Source organism: Camelus bactrianus, chromosome 3, assembly GCF_048773025.1.
Source record: "Camelus bactrianus isolate YW-2024 breed Bactrian camel chromosome 3, ASM4877302v1, whole genome shotgun sequence".
Lineage (NCBI taxonomy): Eukaryota > Metazoa > Chordata > Mammalia > Artiodactyla > Camelidae > Camelus > Camelus bactrianus.
Window position 1 is genome coordinate 28,843,068 of NC_133541.1, and position 17,326 is coordinate 28,860,393.

At 43.5% G+C, this 17,326-nt stretch overlaps 1 protein-coding gene across 6 annotated transcripts in view; it reads left to right on the plus strand.

The window, feature by feature from the left end:
• Window positions 1-14,465, plus strand: part of OSMR (oncostatin M receptor) — a 52,003-nt gene extending 37,538 nt beyond the window's left edge. For 4 of the 6 annotated variants that reach the window (XM_074357299.1, XM_010957113.3, XM_045518186.2 and 1 more), the window contains 9 exons: window positions 2,382-2,458; window positions 3,201-3,423; window positions 4,755-4,934; window positions 5,985-6,089; window positions 7,552-7,728; window positions 8,310-8,477; window positions 11,276-11,357; window positions 11,878-11,950; window positions 12,266-14,465. In XM_074357299.1, the coding sequence (XP_074213400.1) occupies window positions 2,382-2,458; window positions 3,201-3,423; window positions 4,755-4,934; window positions 5,985-6,089; window positions 7,552-7,728; window positions 8,310-8,477; window positions 11,276-11,357; window positions 11,878-11,950; window positions 12,266-12,841 (1,661 nt within the window). In that variant the 3' untranslated portion in view covers window positions 12,842-14,465. Of the gene's footprint in view, window positions 1-786; window positions 1,847-2,381; window positions 2,459-3,200; window positions 3,424-4,754; window positions 4,935-5,984; window positions 6,090-7,551; window positions 7,729-8,309; window positions 8,478-11,275; window positions 11,358-11,877; window positions 11,951-12,265 lie in introns of those variants that run through there. The other 2 variants (XM_074357302.1, XM_074357318.1) reach the window with 2 other exon arrangements.
• The last annotated feature ends 2,861 nt before the right edge of the window (window positions 14,466-17,326 follow it).

Genomic DNA, 17,326 nt, shown 5'->3' on the forward strand with positions numbered 1-17,326 from the left:
GGCTGTGTCAATTAATATAGACTTTTAATTCAGGATTAGGGACAAACAGTAGTGTTCCTGCTGAGGAAAGCCCTGATCTCATACCAAACAGCCTTGGGCTGTGTTTGGAAATGTAATGATATTTGGAACCTTAAATCACTATTGTTGAGTCGTTGATTCCAGTGACAGCAAACTTCCCGTCATGCTCTCAGAGGTCGTTCCCTCAATATTCATGGAGCTTTTCTCCCAAATAACTATGTGTAAGGCCTCAAATAGACCTCAGGAGGTTAAATGGCCCAGCCCTGCTTTCATCTCCTTCCAATTCCAGGTAATAAAGTATTACACTGTGGCCCTGTCTACCTGACGCAACTTGGGCCATAGACTAGGGAGACTTGCCCGGTTGGCCAAGTTAATGAACAGCAGAGACCTAACAGTAGTACCAGAGTGGTTCCCATTTACTGAGTGTGTAGCATGTGCCAGACAAGCTCCCAGGGCTCACGGTGTTCTCTTTAATCCTCCCTGCATGCAGAAGTTCCCGTTAGTCTCCTCACTGGCTAGATGAGGACATGCAGATGAGGAGAAGGAGTTTAACTGCCCGCCAGCCAGTGACTGAGCTGTGACCGTGGCTCACACCGGGCTGGGCTGTCTGACTCTGAGCTCCACCCTCAACCAGACTGGGCTCTGCGTTTTGTCTCTTGGGGGTGTCATTACAGCCTTGAGATCTTGTTGATTCAAGTCCTGACAATTTTACTGCCTAAGGAAAGATTACATATACTTATTTTATTTCCTCTTATTATTTGTTTGTAGGCTGGCAGGGCTCTTTGTGTTTCTGCCTGGAGGGACCATTTTAAACCAGCGACTCTGATGGGGGGGTGGCACGAAGTGCATCAAAACCTACACCTGGGGCGGGGCCGGTCACCAGAGGCGCTCAGCCGGCCTCCTCTCCATGTCTGCAGTCCCCACCCACCCTCATACCCCACCAAGACCCATCCCTTTCCTCAGGGGTGTAGACCCCTCAAGAATCCCTGTGACTGAGATCCGTGTTCCTGATGGTGACGTGGTTTATTTCTTAGCTGTGTTTTATTAAAGAATGTTTACTTTATCACTACTGCTTTGCTTTGGGATTTTTTGCAAATTGCTTCCAATATTATACCTAAAATTTAGTGCAAGGGGAAAATGACAAAAGGGTAGTGTTTTTAGTAAGTTGTTTCTTTTAGATTATAGTCTAATAAACTGAAAATAACAAGTGTGCATTTGATGATGACAAGATGGTGAATCTATAGATTTTTTTTTTAACCTCTGATAACACTTTGCTTGATGCTGGAAATGGCAGAGTTTATGTGTATTATAATCCTGCATAAGCAGAGCCATAGTGGGCAGAGCTAAGTGACACCACGGGAGAAGTTATATTGACAGAAATGTGGAGCACCGTCAGCTGCGCTGCTGTTCTCTTTTCTTGCAAGTAGCAGTTTATAAACCAGCTGAAGATTTTGCATTGAACTTGGGATTCCATATTGTGCCTGAGTATTTCAATAAGTTTTTGACTTAATATTGGCTTCTCTGATGGCTTATACAGCAAATTGAAATCTGCCTTTCACAGATTTTTAAAACAGAGGGTCACCTTTAAGTCAAGTAGAAAGTGTCAGCAACTAAATGGAAAAAAAAAAAAGGACTGACTTAAATTTCAATGATTGGAAATTGCAAACTATTTTTTTTATAAAACAGTTAAGTCTCTATGTGTTATGTTCCAAAATCAACTCTTCCTGCACAGAGATGTGTTGAATCAAATCACAAATCACTTGTGCTACAGTTTACTGGCAGGAAAGACAAGGAGGAAAGCTCTTCTAGAACAACAGAGTGATGAGAGTCATGACTGGGGGAGGCGTGTAGCCAGTGCCCTGAGGGTCCACATGCAGGCAGCTGCCCCAGGCTCAGGCCGGGAGCTGGGGGGCGCTCGTCCAGCTATGACTCCAGCAAGGGGCCAGCCTGTGTGCAGGGCCCGGGCTCCCCGATGAAGTGCCTCCATTACAACCTTCACAAATGGGGCAAGGAAGTGGTAATGGTCTGCTGCTCCTAGAAATTGCTAAACTGGGAAATTAACCTAACTAACCTCCTCAAATTGGACTGATACATGATTCCAAAATTCCTTGGTAGCTTCCAGAAGCTCTGAGGCTTGAGGTTCCTAAAGGCCCAGTGTGATGTCCCATTCAGATGTAGCAGACCTTTTGTAAAGCACCTGCGTGTGCCCCGAGTGAGGCGTAGAAGCCACAGAGTGGAACAGTGAGAGGCAGGCCTCAGCTGGGACAGGCCGTCGTCGCTTTGTCGACCGCACCAGGGAAAGGTTGGATGTATTGCTTTACATGCATATTGTGACCCAAGAGCTTCTCTTTGGTTGATTTCAGCTCCCTCAGAGGCTCTCGATGTCTGGAGAAATGTGAAGTCGGTGTCAGGACGTCCTACTGTGACTTTATTCTGGAAGGTAAGACGCACAGATTCAAAAAGACAGGTTTTTGCTTAGTGCTGTGTCTTTCACCGGAACTGGGTATTGGTGCAGCCTTCTGATTAGGACGGAACTTCACACGCATCCAATAGAATTTCCTACCTTCCCCACATCCACGTCCCTGCTAACTCCTTCCTTGGCCGCCCATGGCCTGGATGGCCAGCTCTGATTGTTAGAACCCGCATCTCCGTCACCTCCCCTCAGGCCTGCGCCTGACATTTGCAGGGCCCAGGGTCGGAGGCTAAGTGGAGAGGCGCAGACCACACTTACGTGTCATGAATATTTAAATATGTCAGAGGATTTACATTTAAAAGTTGTAAGTCAAGCTGAAAACCTGTAATATAAGATCAGTCTTGTCCTTCAACCTTGACTAACGTGCCTGCATGAGACCCTGTTTGCTTAATTACTTTTTCATCTTTTCTGTCCCTCAGTTGCCTTACACACACACACACACAGAGCAAATTAAAATAGTTTAATAGAGAAAATAACCCTCTAAGCCAAGCTTGAAATCAGACATTCTATTCTAACCAAACTGAGTAAAAAATAGGACCGTTTTGGGGTGAGTTCAAAAGGAGATTGTGTCCAGAGAAGAGGGACCTAGGCAGAAATCAAGAGAAAAGGGGACTCCTTAGCCTGGATTTGAAAAAACACTCGGTGAGAAAGCCTTCCCATTAATTAAGAAAACTAAGCATTTTGAAATGATTATCAATATCTTTTTCAGCCCCTATCAAAATTGCACGCCAACGGGAAGATCCTGTCCTACAATGTCACTGTAGAAAATCTAGACAGACTATCCGGGTTAGAGGTCCACTCCGTTCCGGCCACGGCCAACGGCACAGAACTGACCCTTGACCAGGACTCCTACCAGATCCACGTCACAGCTCTCAACAGTGCGGGCCCGTCTCCTGCTTCTGTGATTGTCGTTTCTGGGGACCCTGGAAATGGTGAGTTTGTTTTGTTTTGTTTTGTTTCTCTAGGAAGACGTGGATGGTGTTATGAGGTAGAAATGGAGAAATTGGAAAGAGTATTTGGGGAGACAAAAGATCTAGCTGGCAAACACTGACAGTTATCTGCTTTAGGTCCAGGCATGTCCGCGGTTTCCTAGGACAGTCCTCAGTGTGGGAAGATTTCAGTCGTAGTTCAGGACATTTCTGCCCCGGAGATTTGCCCACAAACTTGGGAAGTGATCTCAGATTTATTCAAATAAATGTAACATCAACACATAGTCCTAACTGAGAGTTAGAGTTGGTCTGAACATGCTTTGTGGCTTACGAAATATGATTTGCATTTATTAAATGGGGAACCCCTTGCCTTATACCTTGGGCTACACATTCCTTTGGGTGCTGCCAGCTGGACAATTTGGTGCCCTAAAATATTTAGTAGCACCTGGCTTTCATATCAATGTTCAGCATTCATTAGAATTGCCAGATAAAATACAGGATGCCCAGTTAAACTTGAATTGCAGATAAACAACAGGTAAATTTTGAGTGTCACCCTTTTTCTAATTGTCAGATCTTAGGAAAACTGCCCTGGCACATAAAATACACTGAGGTGGCGTCCAGGTCATAAGTAGCGTGCCCATCCTTGCATAATCCGACTTAGTCCACCTCTGAAGTGTTTTTTCTTTTTTTCCTCTGCAGTCACCTCAGTTTCTACCCCTGACATCTCAGAGACAGCAGTTAGTTCAGGGGCAGCCAGCATTATGTGGGGGAGTTAAGCTGAATTAGTCATTCATTCAGCAGATAATTTTTTAAAGCAGATCAAGTACCAGACACAGCCCTTGGTCAAGGATCAGCAACCTTTTTGGTTTAAGGGCAGATAGTAAGTAATCGGGGCTTTGTAGGCCAGATGTTCTCCATTCCATATTCTATATTCTTCGTTTGTTTGTGTTTTTACAACTCTTTATAAATTGTAAAACCATTCTTCGCTCAAGGGTCCTATAAAAACAAGCTTTGGAGGCTGGATTTGTCCTGCTAGCGGTGGTTTGCTGTTCCTTGTTTTAGGGGCTGACTTCCCTTTGGGTCTCAGCAGGTCAGAACAAGGGCATCTGAAGGGCAGGTGTGAAATTCTGCTGGTAAGTGAGAGGCAGAAAAACACTCAGGAAAAAAAGAAAACCTGTCCCTCCCGCCTCCACCCCAGGCCCCGCAGCAACTGAAGTGGTAGGGCTCTTACCTGCTAGACAGACTGCTTGTTCAGATTTCTTTTCTTCTTTCGATACTTTGGCAAAATGTACAACAAATTAAATCTGAAGCATTGCCCTATTTCTAATGTACAGAAGAGGTTGAAGAAGAAAGAGTTAATGGTACAGAGGATGGATTTTCTGTGTCTTGGAAACCCCAATCCGGAAAGGCCATTGGCTACGTGGTGGAGTGGTGTGACCATCCCCAGGATCTGCCCTGTGATCTCCAGTGGAAAAACCTCAGCTCCAATACCACAAGCACAGTCATCAGCTCGGGTAAAGAGAACTTTCCGTGTTACCATCTCGCTCCATCCACCTGGCAGCAAGTTCAACTAGGATTTCTGGACCATCTCAAAGATACTTTGTGCTCAACCAGTAAAACTGAAATTACACATCCAGCATGGGTCCTAGGAGTTCAGATTTTGCAATGATGTGACCTAAGATTGCATCTTTAAATCTACTTTTACAGAGAATATCCAGACCTAATGCTGGGATAGGTGTTCACGATGTTCTTGAATTTGTTCCTCTAGCTCAGCAGTCCCAGGTGAATGGCAGAGAGACAGCATAATAGTTGTCCTGAGAGCTCTTACAAAAGCAAAGAAGCTTATGGATTTGGGAGACGTAGACGTAGACCTGATGGGAATCGATCATCAAGTCTTTTGATTTCAGTGGAACGCGTAGAACTTGGTCTCCTATCTCCCACGTTAGATTTGTAATTTCAAGATTGCTAGTGTAGCAGCCAGAGGAGCCTGGGTTTGTGGCTTCAGCAGAGGGTTGGTGGCGCCATCTGCTGGGCTTAGATAAAAATGTGGGTATCATCTGGTCCAGAGGGTGGTTGACAGAGGCCACTGGAAGGCATCCAGCTGCCCTTGGGGAGTGAGGAGTCTTGGCTTGAGCAGTGTCAGTGGCCTGGTGGGTGCTGAGGGTGGACTGCAGAGGCGCCATGTGAGGGATGAGTTTGCGGAAGCAAACCTTCCAGATGCCTGGCCTTCATGGGAAAGGAGAAGTCATTGGCAGGGGATTTGGAGTCAAAGGAGAGTTTTACAGGACTTAGTCAAATTCTGCACCCAGTTTCCTACACCTGGATAAGGGCGTGTCTCAGAGCTCTTGAGGAGAGGACGATGTAAAGGACAGCCCCCAGGTGTCGTCGGAAATGATGGAGAATTCCAAGGCTCAGCAGAAGGAGGGAACACAGTGGGGATGAAAGGCAGAAACCTTAAGGAGGAAATTATTACAAAGACACAAATTCATTTTTCACTCTTCTTCTCTTCAGAAGTAAAGAGAATGTCATTCTGTGTTACTGAAAATCTCGTTTTCCTTCTCTAGGTGCTTTTAGACCAGGGGTTCGTTACAACTTCAGAATTTATGAAATTTCTACAGAAAGGATGGCTTATTTATTGGAGAAAAAGGCAGGATACTTGAAGGAACTGGGTAAGTTTAAAGCATTTAATGTCTCATGGGCAAACTTGTTCAGAACAATCCAGAGACTCTTTGCTTTGCGTTTAGGAAGATTTCAACACCTTTCCTAATTTTCAGTGTCCCATTTACTCTGATAATTGGAGTTTATTTTAAAATTATTTTTAATCATACAACTGTAAAACATTTTTATTAAAAATATAACTAATATATTGTAATATAATATATTATAAAATGTTATACAAAAGAAGACAAAAACCATTGCTAGCTTTGTCACCTAAAGGTAAATATCCAGAGTTAATAACATTTTATGTGTATCCTTTCTCTGTACAGATACACATTTTAAATAAAAATGGGATCTTACTCTGTACAGTTTGTAAAGTGCTTTTTGACTTGTATCACTAAATATTACTTAACTGTATCATTTTTTATGACTGCACGTGCCTTGTGGTTTGCGTATGTCATAGGACATTTAGGATAATTACAGTATTTTTCAACTAAAAGCTAAAATCCACCCTCAGTTATCTTCCAGTCTCAAATACTCAGTCTTTCTTTTTACTTGGTTGAATCTCTCATACCCTGACTACCATCAATTTAGTTAAATCTTTGTCCATTGCCACGATAATGGTTTTTAAATGAAGTCTTAGAGGTAGAATACTTGAGCCAAGATGTTTGAACTTCTTAAATACAATTTTACAATTTTTAAGACTTTTGATAGATACTGTTACATTGCCGCCCCCAGAACCTGTGCCACGATGCCACCAGCAGCGTGGGGGGCGGGGGGGCTAGAGCACCTTCTCGGCATCCCAGAATCACGCCCCCTGGAAGCCAGGCGGCTGGGTCCTCCGTTGTCGCGCACCGATCAGATCAGGTCTCGGGGTTCCCCGTTTGGTAGGAGCTGCCCGAGACAGGCGGGAGGGGTGTGTTGGTGCGTGTGCCGGCGGCATACGCCAGGTGTGCACCCGCGTCTGTGCGGACACAGGCTCGCGGAAGCCTTCAGGATAAACGCGTCCCGATTCTTCAGTGACGCTCTGACAGCGGTGCGTTACCACAGCCTGAGAACTAGAGTTCTTCAGATCCGCCCTCACCTCCTCCAACATCACCCTTCCTCCCCCGCCCCGTTCCTTCCACTTGCAGTTCGTGCTCTCAAATACTGTTTAGAATTCAGGAGAAGGGTGAAGTCTAGGAAAGCCTTTATTCTCTTTCTCGCTGTATGACTTCACACAAGTTACTGAGCCTCTCTGGGCATCCATTTCTACATCTGAGAGGCAAGACTTAAGACGCTTACCCATCCCCTTGCCAGCTCCCACCCACTACGTCAAGGCATACCCCTCCCGCGCCCCCAGAGAAAAAGATGGCTCCTTCACTTGGTGTGAGCATCCCCGGGCTTGGCTGTGGCTCCGCTCCTGGTTTACATGAGTACTCTGAGACTGTTTCCAAACCCTGGCTCTTACATCATCGCCACTTCCTTCCCTAGCTCCTTCAGACAACCCTCAAGTGGTCGTGAGTAACTTGACCTCCCACTCTTTCACTCTGAGTTGGAAGGACTATTCCACTGACTCCCAGCCCGGTTTTATACAAGGGTACTATGTCTACCTGAGATCCAAGGCAGAGAAGGAGTGCCACCCGGGGTTCAAAAAGGCAACTCTTCCAGGTAACTTTTTTTAGGTTTCTTTACAGTTTCAAGATCTCATTATTTGAAATCATTGGAAAGACTGCCTGCCATCCCGTGGCCAGGATGAACCCTACGCTCCTGTGCTTTTATGGTTGAATGCTATTCTTAAACAGATTAGTAGGGTGGACAAAATGACGGGGGCCAAGATTTTTTCCTTAAAGACAATGTGGCCTGATATTTCTAGAAGCACTTGAAGCTCCTTAAGAAAACTTCCCACTTAGGAAATTTCCTGGCTAACCTTATTTTCTTTGACTTTGTTCAAACTTACCACAATGCATTTGAAGTAGCTCTTGCAAGTGATTACTCTCGCTTGCAGATTTGCGTGCTCCCCGGGAAGAGTGAAATCCTTTGGTGGAGTGTTGGCTTTCCTTGCTCTCTCCTGAACACTTGGCCAGTGTCCCCGGTGTGATGAAATTAGGATTTCATATTGGAGGCTGGTTTAGAATTGTTGGCAGTGCTGAGTCAACATGAGTATCAGTGCCCAACTCTCTCACAAGATTTCTAACACACTCTTAAGAATTTTTTCTTCTTGAAAAAAAATTTTTTTTTGAAAACCACAGATAAGTCAGCTTGTTGCCAACACAGAATCGACAACCCAGAACAAAAAACATTTGTTATGGAAAACTTACAGCCAGAATCCGTCTACGAGTTTCTCGTCACCCCATACACAAGTGCTGGCAGCGGCCCCCTGGACGCCTTCACAAAGGTCACGACCCCAGATGAATACTGTGAGTTTTTCCAAATCAGAACTCTTCCTTTAGGGGTTCCTGGGAAACTAGCACATGGCCGTGGGCTTTGTCTAGATCAGGAATTTTTAAACCTTTCTTCTCTGCCTTTCTGTCTTTGTCTCTTTCTTTCTCTTCATGAAATTGTTTCGCAAAAGAAAAAAAAATGCGACACAGAATCCCACTACATGAAACAGATGAGTGAAGCTAATCCAACTGACCTATGACCTGGGAGCTTCCTCTTGCTTCTCACAGTGGCCCCTGAGGCACTTCTCTGGAACTCAGTCCCGGAATAGTTTGAAAATCACAGATCGAGTATTTTAGTGTTGACCTCGGAAGAGCCCTGTTCTGTCTTGCGAGGGGGCACGGGGTGGGGCAGGGGTGTTTTCCTGCAACCAGACTTTCTGGCTGGTGTCCCTCGGTGGTGAATGACTTGGTAAATTACTTGCTTCCTGACTTTGCCCCTTGGGGGGCACTAGATGGTGCGGTGGGGCAGGTAGTGTTGGTTCACAAACCCTGGGTTTGCAGATTTGGTGGAGAAAGGGTGAGATAAAGAGAGCCATCCTTTCAAAACGTATTTGGCTTGAAAGATGGAGAAAGAAGAGGGAGGGGGAAGAATGGCAGAAACTGGTTCCTGGTCAGTAAGATTCTCCCAGAAAACCCTGACCACCAACAAACAGGAAGGTGGGGGAGGAAGCAGGAGAAGGTAGGTGGCAAATAGGGACTCATGGAAGGTCCACGCAGGAAGGGACCTTTTGAGATAATCCTCCGTGAAAAACAAACAGGCTAAAATGTCTGCCTGAGTTACCTACTGCCCTCCGTGCAGGGTGGGGCTGAAGGCGGAGCTGCGGGGATAGGGTGGCCCCTCTAGGCACACAGAGCTGCTGGCCCTGGGTGCCCTGACTCGTGATGAGGATGCTCATGACCGCAGTGGCAGCCTGGCGCCCTCAACACTGATCACTGCTAGCCTGAAACATCACCTGGGGGCTCTCAGCCAAAGGCCAGAGCTCTCAGAGCCAGTTCAAGATTTTGGTCAACAATTCATACTACTTGAGCAGGCTTACCATTTTGGAGTGAATTTTAAATTTCCAGGCTATTTTTGTTCCAGCTTTGGTATTTACTCGGCTGGTAGAGGTGTGTGTGTTACACACACAGACACACACACACAGATAATACATATAATTACCTTTATCCCAGGTATATTTTCTGGGTTTCATTTTTCTCCTTTATTCACACTAAACCTCCTTAGCCTTGGCTATGACTCTGTTGACTACGTTGATTATTATGGAGAAGGAAAATAAATTGCTGCCTGATTACAGCCATGAGAGTGAGGTCCACAGCTACACAAACAGTGCGGAGAAGTCACAGGGGCAGTGCCGAGTGACAGAAGGCAGGCCCGCCCTCGCGGCATGACTCCGCGTCTAGAGGACAGGAGACGAGGGCCATCTAGGTGGCTGAAGGACAAGAAGGGGGTTACCTTGGGAGGGGAGAATGCCTGATGGGGACGCCGGGTGCTCCCTGGGGAAGCTGGACATGTTCTTTTTCTCGATCCAAGTACTGGTTACGGGGGGTGTGTTTAGTTTGTGGAAATTCATCGAGCTGTACACTTAGCACATGCTGTGCATCAGTAAAAAGTTGAGCAAAACTTTGAGGTTTGGAAACTACTAGGGTTAGATCCCCAGCTTGTTCTCAGATACATTATAAATCCACGGTTTAACCAAATGTTAAAACCAACTGTAGGCATCAGAAGTACTGATCTTGAGAGCAAGGTATTTATTCTTCAGTGGTGGCGTCAGGAGGTTCTGGCCCCCTCCCTGACCAAACTCTGGCGTTACCCACCACACCTGTGTCAGGCCCCATTCATGCCAGGGCAGCGGGGTTGGGGCTGGGGAGAGGAGAGGGCAGGGTGGCAAGAGGATTGAACAGAAATACTTGTCCATGTGAATGACTGTCAGCCTCCAACCCCCATCCCCTATGCGGTTTGCTTTTGTAAAAGAGGGTGTTTTCCAAGCCAGCTGAACTATTCATTGGTGGACTTGTGGGCCATGGGAACAGGAAGATGGGCATTAAAGAAAATGGAGCACAGATTGATGTATCTGAGAAATACAAATGGAATAATTATCTCTGGTTAGGACTTATTTGGCTAATTTTATCAGAGATTAACAAGAAAGGGGTGCATTAGTCAATTTGTGACGTGTAACAGAATACCTCAAAATCTCAGTAGCACACAAAACCCAATCTTGTTTTTGATGCTCCGGGCTTGGCTGATGTAGGGTGGGCTAGGCGGGACTCCAGGCTTCAGGCAGGTTTAGGTTTGCTCCTGGCAGCTTTACCATGGGGTCTCAGGCTGAAGGGACAGTGGCTGTGAGGGACCACCTCTTCTCAGGGTGGCTCACAGGAGCACCAGAGAGAAAGCCAACTATAAGTATGCTTAAAGCAGCTACCAGCATGACAACTACTCACCTTCCACTGGCCGAACCAAGTCACGTGGCAGAGCCCCCACTCCCCAAGGGTGTGGAGTATAATTCTCCCACAGGGAGGGAGTGAAGAACTGGGAGTGATGATCCAATTTGTCAGAAGAGGTAATGCATTTGGGTCACAAGTGTTGAGGGCAAATGGTTCCCAGAGTTGGTTGGTTGGTTGGTTGGTGTCCCCTTCCCCTCCCCCCGGTCAGGCGGAATTCATATTGAATCTTGCACAAATAGAGTTTGAGGATTAATTAACATGTAAAACTTACTTACTTGTATTCCTTTTAGGAAAAAGTACTCATGAAAAACATCCCTTTCTTTCTCCTCCTCCAGCCCATATACTCATACGCATCATCCTCCCCATGATCGTCTGCGTTTTGCTCATCATGATCACTTGCTACCTAAAAAGTCAGTGGTAAGTGTGTGGGGAAATTTTTATCAAGAGGAGAGTCAAAGAAAAATATAGAAAGGAGTTTAATAAGATAGAACTCACACTGGATAATATGAGGAAAAGTGCTGAAAAGGAAAGGACAAAGGAGGATTAGATAAAAATATGAACATTTAAAAATCCTTATTTATCCACAGATAAGCAGTAAGTTGATACACAAGGAAAACAACCACTTAAAATATTGCAGAATGGTTTTGATAGCAACAGCTAATGTTTATATTTCACTGACTATGTGCTTGGCAGTGTTCTAAGTGCTTCACATATAATAATTCACTTACCCTTACAGTACCCCCATAACCACCATCATCATCTCCGTTGAACCACGGTGGAAGTTAAAGCACAGAAGGATGAAAGAGCTTGCTTAAGGGTTACACTGTTAATGAGCCACAGCGCAAGGATTAGAACCCAGGAATCCGACTCTAGATTTCTCGCTCTTAACCACTCCACTATATTGCAAAATTCAGTCTAATTCTCACTGCTTTCCTAGGATGAAGGAGAAGTGTTACCCTGACATTCCAGACCCTTACAAGAGCAACGTCCTGTCATTAATAAAGTCCAAGGTAAATGTTGGGAAACTGTATGGAGACAATATTAAAGACTAACCCAGGGTTGGGGCTGTAGTAATCATACTTTCCTAGATCTCAGGAAGATAGAACAAAGCAAAAGCCACCTCTGTTCCCATAGCCATGAAATGGGTGAACGCAGCTCTGATTTCCTCTGTCAGAGGGTATCTTTTGGTTTTCAACACCACCTCCAATTAGCTTGTGACCAGGATAAAACACACAAAAAATGGAAGCTCTAAGTGCATGTCATGTATTTCATATACTGTGATACACACACACATTACCATTGCGTGTTTTTTGTTTCTGTTCCAGGAGAACCCTCACCTGACAATAATGAACGTCAGCGACTGTGTCCCAGATGCTATTGAAGTTATACACAAGCCAGAAGGGAGTAAGATACAGTTCTTAGGTGCCAGCAAGTCACTCACGGAAACAGAATTTACTAAGCCTGCCTATCTTTACCTCCTCCCAGCAGAGAAGAACTACTCTGGCCCTGGACCCTGCATCTGTTTTGAGAACTTAACCTATAATGAGGCAGCTGCGGACTCTGGTTCTTGTGGCCATTTCCCAGTAACCCCAGAGGCCCTACCAGGTCAGCCGGGACCGTTGACTTCACCTGAAAATTTACTAAAGGCACTAGAGAAAAACTACATGAACTCCTTGGGAGAAACTGCAGCCGGAGAAGCTAGTTTGAATTATGTATCCCAGCTGGCATCACAGATGTCTGGAGACAAGGACAGTCTGCCAGCAAATCCACCAGAGCCAGTACTCTGTTCAGAGTATAAAATGCAAATGGCCATTCCCCTGGGTCTTGCCTCACCTCCCCCAGCTGAGAACAGCGGCCTCTCCTCGACTACCCCTTTAGACCAAAGTGAACACTACCGCTAATCAGTGCCCCCCCTTCACATGCTTATGCTACACAGACACTAAGAGAAGCGCAGCCGGCACCATTCCATCACCAGATACCTCGGTGCTTAATCCCAGTGAACTGTCACCACTGGCAGGTCTAACTTATATAATCTTCCTAGGTTTCAAAGGTCAGAAGCTGAGGAACTTAACATTCCTCCTTGGAGCATGCGCACTGTGGAAATGGCAGGATCAAGGGAGAACAGGTGTACCTTGCTGCTGTGTGTTCCAGGCTCACCTTTGTAACAGCAGGCCTGGCACCTGGCATAGGGATAGACCCCGTCCACTCAGTACTGGACAGGGTGGCTCTGGTCCTAGAAGTCCAGATTTTAGCAAGAAAGTATTTCCATCTAGTTTTACCCCACATTTAGTTATCTTAAGGGTAAAGGAACTAGATTTAAGGCTTTAATAAAGGCCACGGAAAATGTGTTACTAGAGCATAAGTTGTCAATGTTAATTTATTCTGGATGTGTTTAATGAAGTCACAGATGTTTAAGACTGAAACACATTTTAGACTTGCCTTGAAGTGATAATTTGTAGTTCACTGATTCAGTAAAATGAACTCTACTGGGGGCCTAGACCTGACCTAATGGATAAGATGTGGGAATGAGCCAGTGAGATCCCCACGACTGTCCTGTTTACCACAGTCAAAGAGTGGAACTGGCAAGGAACCCCGGCCTTAGTGGCAGGATTATAGCACTCCCACTTAGTCGATGTGTCTTCTACCACGATTTTTGATGACTACCTCAGAATAGAAGAAAGGAAAAGATGTTGTTAATTCCATTCACATTTTATGGTTCCTCTTCTTTTCAAGAACTGTAATATATAAATGACCTATTTTCACTGAGCATCCTTTGGACTCTGCAAAAGGTTGTCTGGGTCAAGGTAACACCTTCACTGCCTTATATTCCTATGATACTAACAGAATGAAACCTCATTGTTGGACATTGTTTAGATGTAGCTGTAAGAAGCTAAACAGCGGGAACTTCTATAATGGCTCACAGCAGCTCTGTCTCCTAGAACAAATATATGCAAAGCACCTGGTGCGTAACGGGTGTTCAGGTCACGTTAAGAGTTCCTTTCTCTTCTTTCTCCCCATCAACCCTTAAGAATTTCTCACATTTCTAAACAAGCACAAATAGGAGTTTCTTTTTCTTTGCTGTGGTGGAAGTGACACTGCCTGTGTACCAAACACCCTGCCCCGTGCCTTCCACACTGTTAAGAAAGAGAAGGACCACAGCTTAAAGGAAGGTGGCTGTCAACTGACCTAAATATACACAAATCAGGATTCTGTTCAGGCTTTTCATCTTTTTCCTTACATGTAACTAAGCCTTTTGCTGGAATAATTCGCTGTGTACTAACATAGTTTCAAACAAGTATCTTGAGTCTGATAGTTTCGAGAAGACTTTAGGGCCAGTATCGTTATCATTTAGCCTCTTTGTGTTGCTTTGTCATGATGCAACTTTAAAAGTACACAGAGCATCAATGATAGTGATGACTGATTTGTAAATAGTATCCTTTGTAAAGATTTTCTTTAAAAAAATGCACAAAACCTTGAAGTCATTTTTGTTGCAATGAGCCTTAATTAAAACATTTCACCATAGCATTATTTTGTTTTCTCTACCTGAAAGAAATGGAAATCTAACAATTAGTACGGCCAATAAATCACATCATAAGCATACTAAAAATGTAAATTCCTGGGTACCACTCCGAACCTCCTCACCCTCTGTGACACAAGGCCTGGAATCTCTATACATTTCATTAGCTCCCAGACATTCAGATGTATACTCAACTTTGAGACTCACTGGCCTAAATCAAACGAAGACGTCTTTCTGAAATGTAACAACATACCAACAGGAAATGCTGGGCTACACCTCAGCTTTGTGCTTATATCACATTCCTCTCCCATGTTTGTAAATAACCAAATAACTCAATACTTAAACCCTATATGCCATTTACAGCATTGTTTTAAGAAGTGTTACTCAGAAACTTTGAAATCTGTATTCGTGTGTCAGAATTATTAGGATTAAAAAAAAAAACACATGGAGAATTTCAAATATACACAAAAGGAGAGTTTAACAAACCATCATGTACTATCATTAGCTCCCACAGCCACTAAATCATGGCTGTTTCAACCCATTCATACCCTTATTTACTCTCCCTCCTGATACTGTTTTGAAGAAAATCACATGATTTCATTTGTAAATATTTGTGTTTCTCTAAAAGGGCTCTATTTTTTCTAATATAGCCGTAATACCTTCTAGAAAATCACACTTAAAGTCAAATTAGTAATAATTCCTTAAAATATCAGCATATTTTAATGGTGGGCAGGACTGGCATTAATAACCTATAAATTATACTTTGGCCTAATGACTGGTCCTCAGCTGCAGGTAGACAGGCTGGGACAGTCCACACAGCAGAGCCATGGACCTGCTGAAAGTGCCTGTTGACATCCAACACCTGACTCATACTAATTCTAGTGACACTGATTCTCCAGTAGAATGTGTATTTATTAAGAAAGTCAGGTCGAAAATTCAACATCCATTTATGATAAAAAACAGTCCAGAAAGTGGGCATAGAGGGCCATAACTTAACATAATAAAGGCCATATTTGACAAACCCATAGCTAACATCACACTCAATGGTGAAAAGCTGAAAGCATTTCCTCCTAAGATCAGGAACAAGACAAAGGTGCTCACTCTTGCCCACTTTTGTTCAACATAGTTTTGAAGTCCTAGCCACTGCAATCAGAGAAGAAAAAGAAATAAAAGGAATCTAAATTGGAAAAGAAAAAGTAAAGCTGTCACTGTTTGCAGATCACATACCCACAGAAAATCCTAAAGAAGCTACCAGAACACTACTAGATCTCATCAATGAATTCAGTAAAGTTGCAGGATACAAAATTAATATATAAAAATCAGTTGCATGTCTATACACTAACAATGAAATAACAGAAAGAAATTAAGGAAACAATCCCATTCAACACTACATTAAAAAAAAAAAATACCTAGGAATAAACCTACCTAAATAGGTAAAGGACCTATACTCCAAAAACTGTAAGACACTGATGAAAAATTGAAGACGACACAAACAGATGGAAAGATACACCGTGTTCTTGGACTGGAAAACCAATATTGCTAAAATGGCCATACTACCTAAGGCAATCTAAAGATTCAGTGCAATCCCTATCAAATTACCAATGACATTTCTGACAGAACTGGAACAAATTTTTTTTTAATTTGTATGGAAACACAAAAGATCCTAAATAGCCAAAACAATCTTGGGAAAGAACGGAGCTGGGGGAATCACACTCTCTGACTTCAGACTATATTACAAATCTACAATAATCAAAACAGTATGGTACTGGCACAAAAACAGACACATAGATCAATGGAACAGGATAAAGTCCAAAAATATACCTACGCACTTATTGTCAATTAATATACAACAATGGAGGCAAGAATATACAATGGAGAAAAGACAGTCTCTTCAATAAGTGGTGCTGAGAAAACTGGACAGCTACATGTGAAAGAATGAAATGAGAGCATTCTCTAACACATACACAAAAATAAACTCAAAATGGGTTACATGCCTAAATGTAAGACCAGATACTATAAAACTCCTAGAGAAAAACAGGCAGAACACTCTTGGACATAAATTGCAGCAGTATTTTTTTCGAACCAGCTCCTAGAGTAATGGAAATAAAAGCAAAAATAAACAGATGGGACCTAATCAAACTTAAAAACTTTTGCACAGCAAATGAAACCGTAAACAAAACAAAAAGACAACCTACTGAATGGGAGAAAATATTTGCAAATGACTTGAATAATAAGGGACTAACTTCCAAACTATACAAACAACTCATACAGCTTAATATCAAAAAAAAAAAAAAAACCAACCCAATCAAAAATGGGCATAAGACCTAATAGGCATTTCTCCAAAGAAGACATCCAGATGGCCAACAGGCACATGAAAAGATGCTCAATTTTGATAATTATTAGAGAAATACAAATAAAAACTATGAGGTATCACCTCACACCAGTCAGAATGGCCATCATCAAAAAGTCTAAAAATAACATATGCTGGAGAGGGTGTGGAGAAAAAGGAACCCTCCTACACTGTTGGTGGGGATGTAAATTGGTGCAATCACTATGGAGGACAGTATGGAGTTTCCTTAAAAAACTAAAAATAGACTTACCGTATGATCCAGCAATCCCGCTCCTGGGCGTTTATCTGGAGAAAACTGTAATTCGAAAAGACACATGCACCTCAGTGTTCATAGCAGCACTATTTACAACAGCCAAGACATGGAAACAATCTAAATGTCCACTAACAGATGAATGGATAAAGAAGATATGGCATAGATATGTATACACACACACATATACACATATTTTTATATATATACACACAAAGGAATATTACTTAGCCATACAAAAGAATGGAATAATGCCATTTGCAGAAATG